Source organism: Harmonia axyridis, chromosome 3 (genome assembly GCF_914767665.1).
Source record: "Harmonia axyridis chromosome 3, icHarAxyr1.1, whole genome shotgun sequence".
NCBI lineage: Eukaryota > Metazoa > Arthropoda > Insecta > Coleoptera > Coccinellidae > Harmonia > Harmonia axyridis.
In genome coordinates, this window is record NC_059503.1 from 19,864,698 (window position 1) to 19,889,323 (window position 24,626).

Consider the following 24,626-nt stretch of genomic DNA (forward strand, 5'->3'; position numbering starts at 1 on the left):
AGTTTATTCCACCCAGAGTTGAATTACTTCGTATTCAAGTTTTTAGTTTTTTTTGTAGTTGTACCAGTCTTAATAATATTCCATATTGTCTCATTTTTGTGGACGTTTTTTTATGATATTTGATTTTCTTTCCTGATGAGGTATTTAATGTCCTTTCTCAACTGCATTTCTAATGGTCTGCGCTTGTTAAAAATTTTTGAGGTTTTGTATGCTGCATCAATCCGATTTTGAAGGCTTTGAATTTTTGACCTGTGTAAAAATTTGTTGTTTATTTTTCTGAGGAATTCTTAGTCTTCTCCTTGCCGGAAAATATTACTTGTAAGCTCCGACCAAGATGTTGTTAGAACATTTATAGTATTGTGATAAGTGCTAAATGAATCGTTACTTTACTTGTGCTACGAGTCTTCTAGTCAAAAAAATTCTTTTCTGAAATGGTTTCGAGCTCGAGACTTTTCGGTACCAGGCAGAATAGTAAACCACTTAATTTTCATAAATATATTCCTCCATGGAATGATATAATAAAAAATAATCATCACCAATATCTTAACGTTATTCTTCAGAAATTCCAACACTGAATAATGTGTTGCAATAATCACGTTTTTCAGTACCTACCATGCGCATACCTAATTAAATTTTTTGTCTGATTATGATTGGTTCTTTTTCTTCCATGAATGCCAACATTAATATCAATATCAGTAGATCAACCGACAACCGTCAAAACTTTCACAGATGATCTGTCATACTAGCATCTCCAATCTTTCGAGTTGAGCGAAAGAAGAATAATGGATATCAAAACTTTTATCACGAGAACTTTTATGGCATTAGTGATATTATTTAGTACATTTTGCCCATCTGCTGAATTGAGGGGAGATACACAATCATCAATCTTCAAGAAGAGAGAGAAAAGAAGGAACCAACTAGAACATATTATGGACTTCAGAATTGTCGGTGGAACCGAAGCCTCTATCAAGGATTTTCCATACATGGTATCTTTACAGGTGAATTCGAATCATTTTTGTGGGGGTTCAATTGTCACAAAATCTTTTGTTCTCACTGCTGCTCATTGTGTTGTCAAAGCTAGAGAAGGTGAAGATTCCTGGATAGTAGGAGATCCACTACTATTGAATGTGGTAGCAGGACAAACAGTACTTGATCTTGGCGAATGTCAATTTCGAGACGTGAAGAAAATACATGTACATTCGAAATTTAACTTTACATCAGTACGGAACGATATCGCTCTGCTTGAAATTTTTGGACATTTCGAAATGAACAAATATACACAAGTAGCTCAAATAGCCTCTAAAGTCCATCCGAAATTTGAAACTTATGATTTTTGTACAGCTATCGGATGGGGAATTATGGAACCAGTGGAAACTGACTTGAAAAAAGCTATTTCAGATAGAAATATCCTACAACAAGTGGATCTACACCCTTCGTTACATAGTACCTGTGAGAAATTTTTTGCTGCTGCTCCATAGTAGGTATTATTATATCTTTTTCAAGTAATGGGCAGGTATGATAATTCCAGTACCCATATCATCAGCTTCATTTGAATTTGATCTGATTTTAAGCAGAGTATTTTGTCGACAAATCCAAGATCAGTTTTATTTCAGTAATGAAACGAAATAATGTGGCTGCAATTAATATAATTATTCTGCTAATGAAGCAATATAAGACTATACAGCATTTATGTTACTTCATTTTCAGTACTAATATTAATCGCATGGTATACAGTGAATTATTTTAGTACAGGGTGTTCCAAATCCCAAATTCGATGCTCACTGAAAGTATCCCGAAAACTATAATACTCAGAGAAAAATCTTCAAGGACCCATGTAAGAAACACCAACTTTGTTTTATATCTCTGAATCGGTTATTAATTTCAATGATCTGAAAAAACGTTTTGAATTTTTTTGAATATCCCTTTGAAACAGACATTTTTCAGAAACAGCTTGAGGAAAAATCAAGATTTCTAGGATCTGCTTTCTTATTATTCGGAAAAGAGAGCTCGGGAATGCATAAATATTGTTTATCTAAGTCTTATAGTCTCTAAGCCTTATAGTTCTCGAGATGTTTTCAGTGAGCATCGAATTTGGGATATCTTGCACATTCCGTCATGATCGTCTAGGAAGTTGGTCATCATATGTAATGCCCACTTGTCAAAATTCTTCTTATCGCCTTGTTGGCCAAAATGTATTATCTACTTTTTTGTATTGGAAAAAGACTACTGAGAAAGTGTGCACTATTTTGAACACTCTTCCACCGAATAAAATACTCTTCATTTTTTTACAATGTAATTTTAGATTCAGAATGTTGATGAAATGATACCTAAAATTCAATAATATTGTTTGAATGCTTCAGGCTGGAATCTTGGAATGTGTCAGAAATCTAGCAGGTCTCAAACCAAAGCCCAAATTTGTTTCTCAAAAATATTTTTGAATGACGCATTATGAATGTTAAGGTTTCTGTAATATTTTGGGTATCTTATTGAACTGTTTTATTTGCAGTTTATATGATCGAAGCAAGTTGTGTATCATCGTTAGTGAGGAGAAAGATGCATGCTTAGGAGATTCTGGCGGACCGTTCATCTGTAATGGTATTCAGTATGGAATCATTTCCTTTGGATTAGGTTGTGCCCAAATGAATATGCCTGGTGTGTTTACAAATGTATCAACATTTCATGATTGGATTTATGCAGTAATCAATAATACGGAGACTCAGGTCGTAACCAGAATGGTAGAAGTTGAAAATCTAACTAACGCTTCGTTCTTTATGGAGACTAGGATCAGTCAAGAATCAAAGAACTGCCAAGTAAATCTGAAATGTTTCTTCTTTTTGAGGAATTTCATTATTTTATGTCTTGCTATGTTCATGTCCAAATTTTTTCCAAGAATTTTTCATGTACTACAACACGATATACTATATTTTATATGAAAAAAAATAGTAAAGGAAATAGAATATGCTTTTATTTTACATTATTTCAAATATTTGACGACAAATGTTTAATTAAACTTTGACACTTTGACAAACTTTGATTAGAGTTTATTCCTAACCAAAACTACAATTATTCGTATCGAAGCCATATATAATATGCTCAGTTATTCCCTCATCCACATTGAATTTTTGAATTATTAATGTATAAAACCACCAAAACTGAAATAATTCTCCGTTCAACTATTACTGCAGATTTACATAGAAAAACCATCATTTTATATTGAGATCAAGCAATGTGATCGAATTTTCTTCGTGAAGTAAATTCCCTCAAAATGTAAATTACCAATGTTATCACATTTACCACTTCTAGAGTAATTGCACTATTACGTCATAATTCTTTTTGCGGAAATGAAATTTGCATAATGTGAGTAATTATATCGTTATACAACGTTTAAATTTATCTGAACGAGTATGTGAGAACTCATTCAGATTGAAAACCAAATAAAGTTTTTTCTGTTCCATTACATAATAATAAACGAATAATTTCAATATTAATATATTAGAAATTATAATCAAAATGTATTTACTGATAATTGAAGAAATAATTATATGGAGATCAGAAACTTTAAAATAAACTAAATAAGTATATCTTATTCCAGGGAAATAATAATACTAATAATGAAGGTCTTTATTAGTTATACTTTAGACTAAAAAATGTTCATACAAATAAATAGGGAGAGGTTCAGTGCGGGTAATTTCTGCACAACCCTCACCTGCTCTTACACCTCACCCAAAATTCGAGAAAGTCAAAAATTATTAAATAGCAACAAAAGAATCTTGAATATTTCAATGATATATTCATTGAGACCAGCTCTTGTGTCAGTATTACTCTCTTATACTGAGTATTCCATAGTAAGTGTAACAGAATGGCTAAAGATGTGATTCAAATGCGATCAAAATAACCACACTGCTTGTGAAAAGTGATAGTGTTTTCTTGCATATTTCAAACTATCAACCCTTCTCTTTTTCACACTGAGATGCACTACGTCATGGAGTATCTGATAAAATGATGTGTCAAATTATAATTGGTATATTGAAAGGGATACTTATGGAAGTTTTACATATGTACTATACCTACTATTACTCAATTGATGAATATCCTGAAAGGGTTGAGAAAAAACTTTAACCTGTTGAATTTTTCTGCACGGATTACTTACAAGAAAATTTAATTTGTTTGTATAGCGATGAGTAAACATCGCTTGTGGTGCTATAGATTTTATTTTTGCCTGTAAACCGTTTACTTCTCCCAACATTACACTAGCCTCATCATATGTTTGAGCCACTAATTTTGAATGCAAGTCAAATTTTCGAATTTGGCAAACAAGAATTGAAATAAATCTTCATCAGAACTCCCAGAAATTGCATAATAAAATCACATGAATCGCTCAACAAGTGGATCATTTATTGTATAACGGAAAATTGTGGATGACAGCTTATGTCAATCTTTCAGCAACTTCAGGATTATTGTTGAGGTTTATTAAATTTTTTCATTCAAATAAAAGTAGCCTGAAAGATTGATCCTTTTTGTATGGTTTTAGATGTACCAGTTAAAACTTATCTACTGGTAAGATCATTGCAAATGCACGATCAACAAAATAATATATTCAGCTATAATATCACAAGAGTATAGACAATATTCGATTATACACCGATTCACTAGACGTATAATCGAAATATATTGTCTATGCTCGAGTGGTATTCGTTACGATTATATAACGAATAATTTCAATAACTATAACCAAAGCACTGCATTTTGATAGTTCAATGACGCTTCTCTGAGCTTGACTTTTATTTTTGGCGAACGTCCAAGAATGTTACTATGAAAATGATCACAATATGACAGGGAGCGAAACACCAAAACGATTATACCACGTCGTCAAGTATGTTCACCTATCAATACGCCGTAACTATAGGAAATTTACGGATTCTATTGGTTCATCAGAACATGAGTGTTATAATCAAAGTTATACTGCCAGTAAGTCAGTTGTACTTTTCATTCTATTTATTTTGAAACCTCTGATTTGATGTTGCGACCCCTCCCATAGGAGGAGGTCGCTTTATTTCTTCAATTATGTATAATATATTCTCATAGGAACGACTCGAAAAATGTTGCTAATTCATTGAAAAATTCACAAAATCACAAGTACTTCGCCTATTTTCCTTTACCTTGGGAATTCAAGACGACTCACTCGGTCCCGCTAAATCCATTTCTCCTTCTGGTAGCGATTGAGTCGATTAACAAAATGAAGAGTCTTATCGAAAAAAGTTCATACTAACAGGCAGACAAAATTACACGAGACTGTCGAGACACATCAAATCACAACAAAGCGAAAACTAACCCGATTTTCTGCTTCTTGCAGTTTGCCCTGCGGCATCGGCATGCCTCAAATCTTTTTTTTGAAGTCGCCTTCAAAGGCAGGAGTATTCTTGATTTTTCGCCGCGCCGATGTAGATGAAGTGCTAGACAAGGAAGCGCGTTAGGCATGACACAGACAGTTTACTTCTCAAAGAGGAAGTGAGATGAATATACAAAAATCGTGAGATTGAGATAGATATTATGGAATAGATACCCAGTGCTGTACCGAATGAAATTGAGGTTTAAATGGATTAATAAAATATTCGATGAATGCAGTTAATAACTGTTTTTTCAAATATTTATTTGGCGAGGCACTACCTCACCTGCCTCATTGGACAAGTCACCACTGGTTGCTACAGAATTGCAGGAAATACACACCGTCAACGGAGCCATTTAGAAATAACTAGCTATAAAAAAACTATAGTATGCATACTCTACTTTTTCTTGAGCTAGTAATTTCTAAATGGCTTCGTTGACGGTGTCTATTTTCTGCACGTGTTGCAACATGTGCGAAAACCTTATCATACTCATTGCGTCAAACTTCCAACCTTCTACTTAACGAATGTTTAGTTTTTACACTAGATACCGCATTCCTAATCAAAATGCAAAACAGTGGGATCGTAAAACGTCATCGATATGATTGATTCCTTCACCGTCAAAATCACCGGTTATACCTAGAAATGTCATACTATCTAGAACATAATCTCATTTCTCGAAAATTGAGATAACGGAGGTTAGCGGATTTTCCATTTTCATAAGCCGTGTGCGTGCTTCCTGTCGATGGAAATGGGAGTTTCCTGTCAACATAACATATTCCGGCACATCCACTTAAAATCGCATAATATGGTTTAGTCATGGTGTACTGAGATTTAGGACTCATGAACTATTCATGTGTAGGTTCCTTCGCACACGCAGAGTAACATACAAAGTGATGAAGGGTGGAGTCACGTGACGAAAAAGCACCTACCAGGGCGTAAAATCGCTCTCAAGGACGCTCCAGCTGAATAGCTTCCGCCTGAATAACAGGACATAAAAAGCCCTGAGAAGGGCAAGTATTTTGTTATAAGTGTTGTTATTCCCCTTCCTAATTTTATTGCCAGGCTGTCCGCCCCGCGAATACAAAACTTCAGCGTTTTTCATAAATGTGGAAATCCTTGTGTTTGGGAAAATGGGATCGTTTCAATTTTTATGGTATCACTTCACGATGGAATTACAGGTGTTTTTTCGGAAGCGGAAAGGCCTACTTAAGGAAAGTTTCACAATAGAGATTAGAACTGTAGGTATCCCAAATTTTCTGAGCGGGGATGTAATAATTATTATTTGGAAGAGAACTTTTCATTTCCTTATGGCGTTATGCTTGCTGCTTATGGAATTTATTTTTGTTCGCTGTAGGTTTTCGATTCAATGTTGTACTAATTAGTTTTTATATCTTAATCAATTCACTTCAAGGATTACAAAATATCTTTGAGAAAGACTTGAGTAGTCAATTATGAAAGCTTATATTGGAAATGATCAGAAGGCTCCGAAATAAGTTTTGAGAAACTCAAATGGCAGAACTCGCTGGGGACATTTTGAGGATTATAAGATTCATTCGGTTTTAACTTGATGGAGTTCCTTATTATACATAAAAAATTATGAATTTTCACATTTTTCATTTGAAACTGTGGCTTTTGGGTTTTGAATATAATTTTTACTGATAACAACATAATAATTGCAATAAGATAAGTACATACTGGAAAGTTACTCAGAGGAAATTGTAAAACAATAATGGAATTGAAATTGAAGGTACGTTGGAGATCTGTCGCCAGGAATTTTCAATGATATTCGAACGAATGAGATGAGTTTGTTCGTTCATTCGAGAGAATAATTAAATTGAATTATACCAATTCATTTGATGAACTGCTGAGAGTCTAATGGAGTCTAATGGTGGGAACTTTCATCGTGGTGATTCGTTCGATCAAATAATTTATGTGTTTAATTTCAGTTCATTTTCGTGACTTTCATAGATTTCAAACTATAATCATTGTTGATCGGCCAATCATCTTTTTGTAAAACCCTTTGTATCATTCTTCAATATTCAGGATGGCAGAGTCCTAATGAAATTTCTCTAATGAAATACGTATTGGCGAAGAAACGTCTCTATAGAATAGATATCTAATGCAACAAACTTATGAAATAGCATTAGTTGAATAAAGATAGTATGATGTGGTCATTTAAACGATTACTATTCTATCATAGTTTTGAGGTAAGAGAGGTACAAGTGTGGGCATATTTCGATCTAGATCATCTGAATTTTGAATATATATTTTTTTGGAAACTTTAATCTTATTTCTGGTTGGAGATGTTTTCTCAGTGACATTAAGATCGACATTCGACCATGTTGACCATGTTTTGTATTCGAGGATATGATGTAACAGAGAAATGAAAATTTTGAATTTTAATTATACGTGAGCCTATAAACTTGATAAAGCCTTCAAATAAAAATTGCTATTCTAAAAATTAAACACCTAGCCGAGTGATTCCATGAAAAAAATTGTGAGTGGTGTTAAAAACAGTTACCTTTTTGACTTTCGACATTCTTTATGCACATCTTTCTAAAACATTGATATTACATCCTGAGATTTCACCGAGTCTGATGTATAAATCTTTTGATATTCATGTAAGTTCTGAAAAGATCTTCCAGTTCATCCAAGGTGAACTATTATCTTTATAATAGAGGAATATCTAACTATAATCTAATTCTATAAAACTGGTGAAAATATTGTGTTTAACCAAAGGGGAGAAGTTCCTTTTTCTGAAACCATTCCGAAATTCATCTGAGGCAAAGGCAATAGGATCTAGAGTATGCATAGAAAAATACTTCTGTGCCTAGAATATCGTCATCAACTTCGTACACTCCGACCTTCAAATGCACCCCTACAAAATGATGTTGCTACAAAAAACAAAACTTCTTGCAATGTTGATTTTCGTAGTTTTTCGAATTTATTTTTAAACCTATGGTATGAAGTACTGACATGTGTTGAATATTAATTTTTCGCATTATTGAATTCATGAATTGTCTAAAATATCTACATCCTGTTTTGAAAGTGAATTGCTGTTTATAATAGTTTTATATCATACATCGAATTCATTCATTGATTTCGATATTCTGTATCTTGTTTCGAAATGAGAATGTTCTTGTTGTGCCAAAGTTGGAAATTCAATTATATACTAGTCTTCAATGATTATCCGGAATCATTCCTCTTCGACTTTATTAATTGAGGCGAAACAAAGCCAGCTTCCAATTTGACGTCTTTCAGATAAATGCAGCCTTTGTTAGCACTCGAGCGTAAAAGAAACAAAATAAATTATCTGTACTGGATCTTCTCCCCTTCTCCGATTCTCGATTGAACCTGAATTTTGTTTATTTTTTGTGATTCGTTGATTCGTAGCTTTTTTTCCCTATAAAGTCACAATAAGTTGTTGTGTAGAGTATTTCTTGTATCCGAGCAATTAGCAGTAAATATCCGGCAGCTCTGGGAGGCGATACTTGGCGCTGTAAAGTACGATAATTGCATCATAACCTATTATCAGGAACAGTTTGATAGGGTGGATTTGGTAATAATTTGCCACGTAGCAATACAGATAGATTTGAATTTGGATGCTGATTGATTTTCGAGTAGAACTTTTCGAAGATTTCAACAGTGTATTTTACTGTTGTTGAAGTATATTTCTCTGAGAACAACCTAGTTATATAAAAAAAATATTTATTGGGAATGTACGACATAGAGATTATAGGAAATAGCTTGCGACAAATTATCGAATAGATCTCTATAGCACTAGACGACAATGGAAAATTAATAGGCAGAGAAAATGAGGTAATATATTATTTACGTAATGCTCCACATCACTTCATTCGCATTTTTTATAGGCTATTTACAAAAAGACCCAATGAGTCAATACCCAGCAGGGATATCTAACTAATTTTTCGTTTCTTATCTACCCTTCTTTACCATTTTCTACTACTTAAACCCCAGAGGCACCAAACTAATATTATCAACATTCTCAATAATGGAATTTCTTTGCGAAATTCAACATGATAGGAATAGACCATTAAAATCTCATTCATATTAATATCATATCACGATCCCCATATTGAGTTTACGGTAGGTAGGTTCAGTAGAAAAGACCCCGTAATCCTATGTCGAAATTCGGGTGTTCGAACTTCAAGAGGGCCCTCCAATTAGTAGCTGTTTGGTAAAAAGGAATTATATTTCACCTAAAGAGGCGATAGAACGAAATAACAAAACCTACTCAAAACAGAACAAGTTCAACTAAGTCGTAAAAGTTTTACCTATGCATTGGAGATATTTCACAGAGGCATAGAAGACATTGACAATTCATAGCCTGAGAAAGTACTACCATATGATACTCTTCAGCACTGTCAAGTACTGAAGTTCACCTGAGCAGGAATTACCATATAAGACACTTGAATGTTGTCAAGATTGTATTTAAGGATTATTTTGATACTGAACTCAGTGTTACCACTTCTCCTTTAAAAAACTTCATAGAATGAATATTTGGTGAGCCCTTATTCATATTTGAATTGCATGAGAGAATTCCAGGGGGGATATATAATGAAAATATAAGTTGACAACAATTATTAGGAAACGCTATAATCCATAGTCTCCAATCTACTTGAATAAGTCTATTTGATTTATTGACAATACAGCAAAATGAATACTTGAGCACCACAGACCTTATAAAGCCAATCAGAATGAAAAGAAAATCTGAAAATAGTGGAATTTTCATGTGAATTTGAAATGTACTAAATTATATCAGAGTCTTGTTAAATATTAGTCCTGCCTAGAATATCTCCACTATATCATCTCCTTTATGATCGAGTATTATTCAGGTTATCAGTATTTCCACTTTCAATTGCTGTATTCATATGTGGAAATATCCAATTCAGAAAGACTACAGGTTAACCGAGAAAAAAATTCAACCCCACCATTCGTAATTTAACATATACGGAAAACAAAGCAATTATAGATAAGGAATTTCATCCTCTTGTTGCTCGAATCCCAAGCGTGGGCTTATCTCGTTCTATTTTCTATCTGTGGAGTTTTAAGGGGAAAAATGAAATAACGCGATGCGTGACTTGAAAACACAATTAAAATCGCAAAAGTTACTGTTATCTGTTATCAGTGAACAGATCATTCCGGGAAATAACATGTTTTCTTTCCATGGAGATCATGCTATTTGATAATGGATACATGAGACTAAAAATTATATCTTACATGAGAACTTTTCTCATTTCTGAGAGGAAAATCAATATGACGCCAATATATCCGGTATACTTTGAAAGCATGAATTGATTTCTGTTTTTTTTTCAAAATCTAATACAATCTAACTTCAGCATTTTTCGCTTAGTTTCATCAACTCATTTGGGGACCTTCTTCTGGATTTACAAATTCAATTCATATGGACTTATCAATATAAGCTCAGTAAACTCTTTTTAATGCCATGTAAGATGAATAGATGAAAGTTTCCTCCAAATTTTATTTCGAAAAAGTTTATTAAACATGTGTTATAAAAGTTTTGTTCCATTGACTCTTGCAAATATGTATACCACAAAGAACACTCTGTATGGTGTTCACATTGTGATAAAGTTCGGTCATTGAGAGGAAACAGAGGTGGGTATAACTCAGACGTAATGAATGCAGACATGATGAAAATTTCATTCTCTCAATTTGAATCTCTGAAACCGTAGCAATTAGTTTCGAATAACATTCATACTTCATTACGGATACAATGATGAAAACCTTCATTTGTAATTTTTTCCTAACAATTTTTACGAATACGTGTATAAATTACTGGTGAGTTGAAAAACGGATAATTCAATTTGTCTCAGCTGGAATACTGCTCACAAACTTCGTACACTCATCAATTAACACAATAATTTAGGGATGTTGTAATGAATTTTATCCTCTTATAATTTTTTTGGTGAAATACGTGTAACTTGACGTTTGATGATTTATGTTGATTATCCGAAAAGGGAAACGGAAAATTAGATTTTGGTTAATTAAATGCAATAATGAATCTTCGCACATATTCGGAACGAAAAATTATGGTAGGATACAACAATTTGTTAAAAAAAAATACGCTCAAAAATACAGCTTTGACAAATTGGACCTATATTCTAACTTAATATTTCACATTTGCCTCGTTTATATCCTCCCACTATGGAGCTAGCAAAAAATCAACGAAATACTCGAATAGAAAACAAAATAAAACAGCTATCATAAATTGTAATAAAAATTTAAATTGGCCTATTTGATTACGACTTTATCTGGGCTATAAAAAACATAAATTCAAAAAGTTTGACTCGTCGGAAATAAATTTCCCTTCACTCCGTTGTGCCGCGCTTATATTCGCAGAAACGCAGGTTAATATCTTCTGAATCAGTGGTTTGTGCTCTAACTAACATTGTTGAAGTTTGTTTCCTTTATCTTCCCAGTAATTATTTATAAAGTCTTCCAACATAGAATGGCATTCATTTGAATCGAAGACTGGGTTTCTATAATAGTTTATGAGGAAGTTTTACCCACAATAGACTCTAGGCAGTTGCAGATAATTTTCGAGATGACTTCGTTTTACATCAACTTGACTCAACTGCTGAATATTTTAAGCTTTTCAGCCAAATCAGTAATTATATGATGAATGTAATAAATAAAACAGAACCTGAAAATAATCTGCTATATTTACAAATTGAGAAGTACCTAAAATTTGAGTTAAAATCACTTAGAAACACAAGATCAGAAAATTAAAATTATCAACTTGTTATAAGAAGGTATTTGTTGAGAGATTGTGGGGCATAATGTGTCAAATACCAGAGGACAGAACTTCAATGGCAACATAATTTTCATAGACACTATTAGAATCATGTATTCAAAAGGTCAGAATTCGAAATTTAACTTAAAACATCCAGAGACTATTTCATAAACGTGAAATAAATTAATTAATTTTGACTTGATATTAATTATTTTTATTTGTGCATCGTAGGTATATGCTATTTTTCTTATATCCTAATTTATTCACATACGCTCTAAGGTTATATGAATTCTGGGATTGATTGAAGTGTTGATTTGTGAAGGAGAAGTATGTTTGATGTGTTGTGTCTGATTTTTCGATTAATGTAATAGATTTTAATATAGTATATTGCGAATAATAAATAAATTCTGATCAATTTTTTTTTAAAATGAGGCAATACAATCACAATATATCTAAATTAACACAATAATTCTGTAAATATTTCTACATAAAAATGGACACTTGAATATTTTTGGTGGCAAATATTAGTTATTGAATTGTAGCACTTCCTATATGCAAATGCATAATATAGCATATAGCTACGTCAGCTTATTATTGATGCTGATTCCGCAAAACTTAAATTATGCAATTAATAATCGTAATTGTGGAAACTATACAATATCGTTATCGAAATCGATGTAATTAATACAATCACTTCAATCCATATGTTCATTCAATGGATATGTAAAGACATGAGTAGGTATATGTATGTCATGTAATATGAATGTCATTCAAGCATTGATTTTTATTTCAGTTCTCTAAAATTGTTGATATTGCCTACAGCTTGTTTCCCTAAACATTACATACCATCTAGATTTTGAAAAATTTGGTCATTGGCATATCTCCGATGTCAGAAGAGGAATGGATAAATAATTTAAATAATAATTTAGAGGGGCAAATTTTCCCTCTTACTCACCAGGACCAACCACCCGAGCTCTATCAACCCCAAAACAAGAATATCTAATGCTAACCCCTACCTGATACATAATTTGAAAGATGGTAAAAAACCTAGTGGATTTTCGCTTGCCCGAGAGATGGCGTCGTGGGCTGCGCTTTCATCGGATGTTCGGAACCGTTTTTTCTAAAAATACTACACATTTATGGAAGGCAAGGCAGGGAGGAATATTGCGAATTTTGGTTATTCACTATTGTGAAAAATCATTCTTTTTCTCAGATGACACTACTTTTGAATAATCAAAAGAGGCATAAACAGTCACTTCAGACAAAATTTATGGAAATTCGTTTTTATGCATTTCTAGCTGATCGGAGTTTTGATTTTCATATCCCCGAATAAAATAAGTTTTATCGTTCATTAACAAACATTCCTTGCTTTCAGAATATATTGAGCTCCAAAAAAAGTTCGGAAAATGTATCATTTTTGATATGGTTCTCAATATTCTCATTTTCTACATAATTTTTAAATTTTTTTCATTTCAACGATATTATTTATGAACTTTCAAAACCCGAATCGATCGTTTGCTGATAGTGTTCTATTTGACATCGAGCTGAGAAAGTGGGCTAGCTTCTCGAAGTTCCTGAATTCAGAAAGTACACTTATCAAGTCCAATTCATTTAACTAGTTATTTGCGTACCCAATCTTACAGATAATATATCATGAGACTGGGACATCATCAATTCTCATTATTCGACATCCTATCGGATAATTAAGCTTTCCTACAGCAGAGAACAAGGCGATAACGATTTATTTTCCCAGTTAATCAGCTTAGATTAATAGGATATCCATCCGATTGAATGCTTTTTCAAGAACTTAAGATCAACAATAACGCTTATAAGAACCTTGGAGAGCTAATTACTATCTTTACTACGTTAAGCTACTATTTCATTTTATATTAAATGGAAATAGTCAGTCTATACTTTGCTTTTTGAGCACTATTTCTTCGTGTTAATCAACGTTCAGGTAAATTTCAGGTATGGTTCAAATCTATAAAGGTTCCGCAAATATTGCTGTTCAAAATTTAGTTTATTTGATCCCTTTAAATATGATGTCATGCTCTAGAATTCATGTCAAAAATCTTACTAACTGACTTACTGAGCTAATCCTCAAGTGCATGTCGGAACACCGTTTCATCCAGAAAAACTGACTGTTTGGTGCGCTTTATGGGCTGGTGGAATCATTGTTCCGTACTTCTTCGAGAACGTTGATGGCTAGAACCTTACAGTCAATGGTGATCGGTATAGAGCCATAATTACTAACTTTTTCATTCCTGAATTGAACAACCATGATGTCCAGGAGCTGTGGTTCTATCAGGACGGCGCAATATGTCATACAGCTCGTGCCACAATCGATTTATTGAAAGACACGTCTGGTGACCGCCTAATTTCACGTTTTGGACCTGTGAATTGGCCTCCAAGATCTTGTGATTTAACACCGCTAGACTACTTTCTGTGGGGCTATATTAAGTCATTGGTCTATGCGGATAAGCCACAAACCTTTGAGCATTTGGAAGACAACATTCGCCGTGTTATTGCTGAAATACGGCCACAAATGTTGGAAAAAGTCATCGAAAATTGGACGTCCAGATTGGACTACATCCGAGCCAGCCGTGGCGGTCATATGCCAGAAATCATATTTGAAATGGAATGCCACAAGATTATCTTGCAGATAAATAAAATACATGTCAATCGAATAATCCATCGTTGTTTTATTGCAATTTAAAGTTCTATAGCTCTTAGAAAAACATCCTTTTGCCGTGCGATGCGTGCATATCGAGCTCAAGTAATATCAAGTAGCATGATATCAAGTCAAGCAAAAAAATCTAAAATTAAGTCAAGTCAAGCTCAATTATGTTATTTTTCATGAGCTTGATTTTCAAGTCAAATGCACTGCTCAACAATTGATAGGAATCACTTACTTGTTCTAAATTTATTTCTGAAATATTCGCTCCAAGATTATAAATTTAGTCAGATATCAGAGTATTTTCAGTTGATAATATGGTTCACTTGAGAAAAGAATGAAAAAATGAAAAGTTGGAGGAAAAAAAGACTTTATTAGGAACACTCAAAATTCTGTGTTTGAATAACATAAAAATTTTATGATGAAACCACAAGAAGGCTGAAGTTTCGGTTAAGCTAGTACCTAGTTGGTCCCCCACGAGCTCGTCTCAACATGCTTCATATCATAGGGACAATGAGAAAGATAGAATCATCTTATGAAAGAAATGGTAGGCAAACTTTCACTAGGCTGCTCATTCATAATTCACAATTTTGGTTGAGAGTGTGCAAAGTCTTGCTGCCAGATGTTCGATAATTAGAATTAACTATTATATACAGCATTTTACAAGGTAGGGGGCCTCGTATTATAATTACTCAACGTTCGTTACTTAATACGCTAGCATTTCTGAAGAGCGAGCTTTGCAGTGCGTAAATAGCTCTCTGGCGAGAAAATGAACTCGTTCGAGTTGATTTAGAAGGTTCAATTCTTGAATAAGTTGAAAGCATTTCCTTGTTGGATTTGCTGAATAATTATTTTATTGTATGATATTTCTCTATTTCCTGAATTCACATTCTGTTATTGGCATGAACAAACGTTCGGATTTTCATTCGGATTTAATGAAACTCTTATTATATGGAATCTAATTCTTCTTTATTATAACGAATAAAAGCTTTATATTAAATTTAAATTTCATCTCTACCAACAATTTCGAACGGCTTTATTTACGGAACAACGGAAGTCGGATAGAGCCCATTAATGAACTTAACTTTGTCGTTTTAGTTCTCTACCTACCTTTCAAATTTCAAGTGATCAGAGTTTCCGTTCAAAAGTTATCAGGTTTACAGACGGGTGTGCCGGCCACACTTTATCAGGTAAGCCCGAACAGCTACGTCTGAGAGGTATACCTTATAGTGTATGACGGGAAAAACTAGCCTTTCAAGCGACCTGACAACTGATGAAAATTCGATCAGTTCTGCCTGAAAAGAGAGTAGACTTGATGAGTGAGGCGGTTTCTTCAAGTACACCTGAACATGTCTTTGGCTTGAGAGAGGTGTTCGCAACCCACGACGCCATCTTTCGGGAAAGTACAGAGTCAATACACACTCCTCTGCCAGTACCGACGAAGCCCCAGAGGAGGAGGTACTAAGGAATATTCGAGGAGATAGAGAACGCCAGCAGAAATGCAATGCATTCAACTCACACCATGATTGTTCAAATAAATATGCCTTCCAATATCCCGAATAACAGAAGTTTTATTCTTATCTTTTCAGGTTCCCTCGGAGATGCTGAGGTGTTGAATGTTATTTTAAAATATCGAAATCAGCATGCAAGCGGAACTGCTGGTAAGAGCTAGTGATAAAATAAGACAAAAGACAATAAGCTGCAATTAAACATGCCATGAGAACAGAACTATATTTTTAACATAATATTATTTAATACCTTTCTGAGGTGCAGGAAAGCATATGGAAACGATTTTCGATTTTTTCCTTTCCATCAACAGGTTCATTAACGAAGGGTCAATAATTATGTTTTCCTGACAAACCAAATGAAATTAAGTTTATAAAATTGGAATTAAATGGTTTCGGAACGTGAAATTGTCGGCTAAATTGTTTTCATCGTGAGGCAACTACCGGTTATTTCGAAAATAATTCGTTCCTTCCTCATTTCAAATGGATCACCCCTTATATTTTCATGAATCGGATTGCCGAAAGAATTTGACGATTATTTTTCATATTTCTAATTTTCAGTTCGATCGGATGGATATTCTTCCATTGTTAGAGAAACTAATTTTCATACAAGTTTTCACACGATCAACTCAATGTTTTGAGACCACTATCATCTCAATGTTCGATAGAACCGATATTTCTGCATGACTGAATGCAAATTGAGCATTGTGTTCATAAAGGTATGTTTTCTCATTATTGCTTCAATGTTGACTGAACATTGAATATTACTGCTTTCGTGATTATCCAAATCCACGTAATTAATGAAACGAATATTTACCCTGCATAATTCCTCTCTCAGGAAATAAAACCAAAATAATTGAATCCCCACCGCACACGAGGAAATATATCCCTCCTTTTACGTTCCTCCAAAACCCAATTCTTCTCAATTTATCCAGTTTCAATAATTCCAAATTGAAAAATATTCAACTGCATCAAACTAGTTTATCGGATGAGGATGAGATACATTCAAATCTCCGCTCACCAGCAACGAATGGAGTTTGGAAAATTGCTGGCATATTAGTCGAAGGAAGAAGTATGTGTTTATCGGAATTCCTGTATATATGGAACAGATGAACACTTTCTGATGATTTATCGGTTCAGTGCCAATGTGGGACATTACTTTTATAGCTATAAAGGGAAAAGATTTACGAATTGGGGTGTCGATAAGTTTCGGTGAAAACGCTTTCAATCTTTCCAGAATCGCACCCAATGTTAGATGGTTGCTACTGAATTCGATTATTGATTTTCTCACGTCTGGCGTTGTTTCACTAATAAAGATGAAACTATAATACAGATTAGGTTCTTGATGATTTACGATTTGAAGAATCGCTTTGTTATAACATATCTTTGTAAGAAAACATTGATTTCATTACTGAATGTTCCCACATATGTTATTGCCTATTCCGTTTACCATACTTATATGTATGTTAGCAATTCATTATTCAATACCTCAATAATTTAAGCCCACGTGATACTGAGTCCATAAAATCCTAAGCACATCATGCTGAGGCCCTAATTGTCTGAATCAATCACGCGCATGCGTCTCTATGATCGAACCCAATCTACAAGCTAGGTACTAAGCTACCGTCGCTCAAACACACACTTTGGATATGGCTCTCACTGACTTGAATCCTGTAAAGTAAGTTTATTCAACTTTGTTTTTTATAATAAACTCTGCATCCTGGGTGATAGTATTATTTCTCACATTAGAAACTTCAGATAATTTATCATGCATAAAACTTCTTACATGCTAGTTGAATGGCTCCTAAGATTACTAAATGATCACAAAAAGTTATTATAAAGTGAAATATATAGGTACATATTTCATATTCAATTTTAGTAATGTTTAAAATATTTTATTACTATGTTTTCACTACCAATAACGTGTAGCTATCATCACGTGTGCAGATGACATGTAACATATGAGGTCACAAGATCATCGTAACCTTTATTATGTAAGAAAGTTGTATATTTTTGTAAATTTCGATGAATGAACAATTTGATTTGATTTATTCAATTAAACTGGATTTTCACCGCGCGGATTCTTAATATATCAAGATCATCTTCAGAAGATGAACTCCGAAACAACATGGTAACACAATAATTTTCCAGGTGGCAATCATTAATATTCAATAAACTCCTGAATTAAACTATACTGCAATCGGAGATTGTGAGCACATTATTTTGCCCTGAGTCAAACTTAACTAAGACGTTCAAAATATTCTTCCTCTGATGATCTAATATCTGATGGGAAAATGAACAATTCCCCCATATTATTTCACTGCCAGGAGCTCCAAGTGATTGGAGTATCCTCCCAAGTTCCTTAATCCTCACATTTTGGAGGATTCTGTATACAATTGCCTCGCGGATCGAACTAATTGAGGAAGGCTTTAACCACCAACTCGATATTGATTAATAAAGTCCTAAGTTTCTAGATTAAGTACGACGACGTGATCAAACTTTCGATTATTAAGAGAAATTAACAATTTAGTTCGGTTTCGCTGATGATCAGTTCATTAATCGCTTGACGCGCTATCCATAAATTTGAATTTGAAATTTGGACCTACCTGCCTATCGCTAATTAAACTAGAATTTGGTACACCCAATTTAGGTGCCAGAAAGAATACAAATTTTAAGTGATTATTTCACAGGGTGCCTGAATTAGTGACGGCTTGTCCTATGAGGCGTAGCAATGCCTCACCAAATAAATACACGTAGGTATCATCGAATTAATCGAATATTTTATTGATCCATCTCAATTTCACATTACTCACTACGACACTGGGTCTCTGTAATATAATATTCATACTCAATCTCACGATTCTTGTATTACCATCTCATTTCCTCTTGAAAAAGTAAACGTTTCCTTGACTAGCGCGTTATCTACATCGATGTTTTGAGAAATAGAAAATATTCCTACGCCTGTGAATGCGCCTCCTAATGATAGATTTGAGGCATGCCTCGGTCCGCAGTCTTCTCCTCGAGAGGACCAAAGGTCGAACTGCATTTTTCAAAATTCAGGTTAGGTTAGGTTAGGTTAGGTTCCTCTTGAAGAAGTAAACGGTTCCTTGACTAGCACGTTATCGATGCGTTGAGAAATCGAATATATTCCTACGCCTGTGAATGCGCCTTCTAATGATAGATTTAAGGCATGCCTCGGTCCGTGGTCTTCTCCTCGAAAGGACCAAAGGGCGAACTGCAATTTTCAAAATTCAGGTTAATTGGGAAGCGTTTGCAATGTCTTGACTGTCTGATAGTTTGTCTCCGTGTTCGTGTAAATTTTTTTCGAAATACTTTTCATTTTGTTAATCGATTTAATTACTACCAGAAGGTGAAATGGATTTGGAGATTTGTTATTGGGGTATATATTTGCGGTGTAAAATTTCTTAGAAAAATTCAGCATCCGAACAATTCAATAGTTGTGCCATTCTCATTTTTACATCAAGTCTCGATAAAACTAGCGAAATATTGTGAATGATAATTTGGCACAAAATTATCACCTATGTAGTCATTGTACATATTAGTTTCTTTCTCGACTCATTTCAGTATAAATAACTAAACAAAATTAGATCAGTGTATGATTTCGTCTATATCTAGAACACATTTCTATTTTCATTAATCAATAGGGAGTTCTCAAAAAAAAATTATAAACCCAATGAGGTGCCATCTGATGCGGGTTGTCGAAAAGCAAATCGTGTATCATTCATTCTAGTGTATTTATTCTAGCTTAATGTGTTAATTTCACAACAGGGCGGTATTGCAGAGAAATTCTACGTCGGTCGTTTTCTCCGTGACACAAGCCCAGTAAAATAAAGCTCCACTATTTACCCCGCGAATAATTCACATCTAGCTATATATTCTCTAGTGTTATTTCGTAGCTACTTTATGGATTGACCTGTGTGAGTGTGGCACTGAAACTATTGTTTTTAAAACGTAGGTACGTCATGACAAACATTAGGCTTAAGATGATGTGGAGAAAAGCTTGATCAAATTATACACTAGTAATGAGGAATAGACAAGCTACATTTTGGTATGTGATTGTTTTCATAAAAAAATTATACTAGAATTCAAAATTTCATTTCTAAATAACAAAATGTAACTCATTGTCAATACGCATTCGAACATTTCAATTATATTACATAAATATTTTTGTATGAACTCATTTCTTATAAAGATATGTTTTTTTTTCACCGATAAAATGGTTTGAGAATTGATGTTGATCATCAAACTTTTATGATTCATAGATCACAATATCTTCAACACTTCACTTATGAGCCTGGGGCCAAACAGCAAAAACACATGTTTTCTTGAAAATTCAACTTTATTATTCAACATAGTCACCTTTAGGCATAACACATGTATTTCAACATTCCTCTTTTCAAAACTTGTTATGTAGAAAGATTTGTCTTTGCTTTCGAAATAGGTTTCAACCTCGGCAATCATTTCTCCATTAGAGCTGAATTTCTATCTCTAGTGCAATCTTCTGAGATCTTCAAAAAGGCCAGTTAATACTGGGGGCCAGATCTTTAAAATAAGCTTGTCAAGCAATTGGCAAAGTAATTCGTATAATTTGGCCATGATTCTCATCGATTGGTAACGAGAAGTATTCTCTTGGCGAATGAAATATTTTTTCTTTTGAATTTGACGCCTTTCACTCAATCGATTCAATATCTTTATGTAATATTCAGTGTTGATGGTCTCGTTTTCGTCAAGATAGTCAATGAACAATATACCTAGCCCATTCAAATATACGGATGGCATAACCTTGCGAGGTGATGTTTTAGGTTTTGTTCGCTTCGGATAGCTTTCACCCACTGCTTTGATATTTGATTCTTCCAAATACATTAAGTTGAACATGAATTCCAGAGAAAATTTGTCGCTGTCACCGCCGAATCTGGCAAAGACTGCTGAACGGCATCAACTCACTTGTCTTGATCTCAGCGTAGCATTTCACACTATCTCAAATAGTTTCGCAACGCTACAAATAATATTACATGCAGCCCCGCAAAGCTGTTTGAGATAATTTGAATCCTTCTGGCATACCTCATCGATGGTGGCTGTAAATGGCATTCATGCCACAAAATAATTCACATCTTCTGCGAACATTCCTTGGTAATGGTAGTAATTTGTCCTTTTTTGATTAGGTACTAAAAAGATTTCGAAGTTTGAGTGAAATGTATCTCTTCAGGAATATTCATATAATATGTTATTCAAGGATTCCTCCTAAAAACCTGGATTGAGATAAGATAAGCAGTATTTTTCTATAGCCCACTATTCCTATTTGTGGTTATGGTGTATCATTAATATCTTTATCGTCATGATAGCTTCCAAGAAATTACTTCTTCAAAATGACAGTTCATACCATGAAAAAGGAAATGAAACTATGCTACGAGTGATGCTGAAAGAGATAGAGATTTGCTAAGTTAAGGATTGAGGATGTAGTCTCCTGTTGTTTCTGATATGACGTTCACTGTTTGTGGAAGGAAAATGGGGAATACGTTATCACTCTCTCTATTTGTCTTTCAGCATTTCTTATGTATTCCTTTCTAATACATCATATTATACCTAGTTCGTTCGATGAAGACGCTAAAAATGAGTATAAACAAAAGCATATAGAAAAGAATCCTATTGAAGATAATGAAAAATCGCAATAATGCCCTCCATTCAATGCTTCTGGTGGAGAAATAAAATGCATTTTCTAAAAGCTAGCCATGTCACTTCTATGTGCCAGTAATATTGGCGAAACCACTGACCGTTTGAGCGCATCCCAATATGTCCTGCAAATGAACGAAAGAAAGTAAATCCTGCTGAATTCATAACTCGATATCAAAGTATCGAAAGCTTCGGTAAATAAATAGGATGAGACAAATCCTTTTATGTTTCCGAAGTCTTTGGAAAAGAAGATTCCTGCAGAGGGTTTCTCCACGTTCCGGATATTGAATTTGGCATCGGTGAGGCAATTTTCCTCAGAAATGTTCGATTCCCAGAGGTATTCCTAATCTGTCTTCACTCTGTCCGTAAGAGTTGACGAATTCTGGAATAATCAAAACATCAGAATCGTGACACTTCTCGCGGGTTTTTTTGGCAGATGTCGATCGGGATGAAAGGAAAATGGATTTGAGGATTCGGTGGGAATCGACGCGTTTTTCTATACTCCTGGATGGTCGTTTTATATAAGTGTATAACTTTTTGGTTATTTACGAATTCATCGGTTTTATTGCAACCGATGCGGAATAAAATTTGAAAATATTGGTTATCCCCTATTTCATCCAAACTTTTATTTTCGACCAAATATTTGGAAAAAAAATATTGCTAGGGAAAAATCTAGTTTCCGTTGAATTCCAGTTTTCGTGATATTTATTGATGACTAGCTTCATATAAGAAGTCGTTCTGTTTGAAACTCAGTATTCTTGATTTGATAACATAATTTTTATATATTTATACAATTGACAAAAATAGTTAATGTATTTGTGATGAAAGACTTATGGCCAGTTGCACCATTTGCCTGAACAATGATTAAAAATTCAAACATTGGTTACTTTCTGATTTCATAAGAAAAATCAGAAAGTAATCAATGCACGATTAAGGCGAAAGAAATCGTGAATGAACATCAATATTTTCCTGGTTATAATGCAAAAAGCGTCATCCTGCTGGAATGTTGATCTTCAGAGGAAGAAAATCAGGCTGATCATTTTGGAAGGAGAATGGTCTGAAAATTTCTCTCGGCAACAATGCTAATCAGGCATATATATTTGATGCATTGCTTTCATTTGAGTTATTTAAACATCAATTGCGGTCTTTAGGATGACAAATCATTTTCTTCCGAACTCGGTATATCATTACCGACTTTGAATAGCTGGAGGAATAGATTTTAGCGCAAAATATTCATCCTCAGTTTTTAACATGCGTCACAGAATTTTGCCGAATGTCATCATAGAATCATTTAAAACCTCTCTCCCCTTTTTCTCGATGAGTGGTGAATCCTTCATCGGAGCTTGGTAAAATTTTCTTAAACGGCTTAAACTCCCCAAACCAGTTCTATCAACTATCAACTAGTATACTGGAAATAATTCAAAAGGACTGGTAAGACAATCAATTCCCTGCTCCCTTATACTTTTCTGAGAACTTGGAAAAACCTTATTCATCAGAAAAATATTCTGGCATACTTCAATTGTCTCTGAATATAACTTATAAATAATAAAAGAAAAATTCAGCCATAAAACGAACTAAAATCGAGTGGTTTCATTAATTCTCTGTGGACCAGACTGGTCTATGCAAATCATAAGAATGGTAAATAAGAAAGATATTTTTTTTGGTGCAGATTTTTCTTTCTTTTTTTTTTTTTTTTACTGTATCTTAAAATGGTTAATTAAGTTTGTCATTGTTGTTTTGCTGAATAAGTTAATCTGTGAATACTATTTATAGGTGAATCCTGTTGTATTCCTTGTACAATAAATTAATAAATAAAAAGATATATAGATAGATGCAGCCAATGAAAGTAACTAAACCGGCAATAAGACGGAACGTGGACTATTTTAGCCAATAGAAACAACCAAATCGACACATTCTGGTTCCGCAACCGATCCGCTGAACACTAGGATTCAATATGAAAGTACTGATGAATGAATTTTCGGCTCTCAAATGAATTGCTGAACACTTGAAAAATCCTTGTACTATAATCGAAATATTCTAAATTCCTCCAAGTGATTTTGGTTACACTCCACCTATCATAGGGTAATGAGTATATCATTCTTACAGCCAGATCCAATCTTGTTTTTCCACTGAAACACCCTTTTCAATCCGTGGAACGAATAAACCAATTCGACACGAAATATCCGAATACAAATTGATCTTGTATAAGTGAGAACTCGATAAAACCTGTTTTCTAACACAGAAAATCAGCCAAAACGTCAATAGGATGTAAAGTACGAATTATTACACTATTATAGAAATTTCGTGAAACGGCACACACAAGTAGATAATCATGGAGCAGATCATTCATAAAGCGTTCCATCCGTTTGTCGAGTCAGCCCAGTCCAATCAATCACCTATTTTTCCACAAGCCGACAAACCCATCGGTCAGAATTGGTTGATACAGAGGGAAAGCATGTTCTCTACGTGCTTTCCATATAGAACAACTGAATTCCGCGCCTGAAACAATTCCGCTGCGATTTTTCACTTTATTATTCAGATATCGAGTTGTGCCTCGACGAAGAAATACGATTGAATTCATCCTCGTTAATGTA

At 34.0% G+C, this 24,626-nt stretch overlaps 2 protein-coding genes across 2 annotated transcripts in view; one reads left to right on the forward strand and one right to left on the reverse strand.

Moving 5' to 3' along the window:
* The window catches only part of LOC123675511 (suppressor of lurcher protein 1), a 230,051-nt gene that overhangs the window by 150,223 nt on the left and 55,202 nt on the right, over positions 1–24,626 (reverse strand). The window lies entirely within an intron of this gene.
* On the forward strand, positions 712–2,970 carry LOC123675515 (trypsin-2-like). The gene is made up of 2 exons (XM_045610877.1): positions 712–1,477; positions 2,507–2,970. Exons 1-2 carry the CDS (start codon positions 783–785, stop codon positions 2,931–2,933), a joined length of 1,122 nt encoding a protein of 373 aa, XP_045466833.1. The 5' UTR covers positions 712–782; the 3' UTR covers positions 2,934–2,970.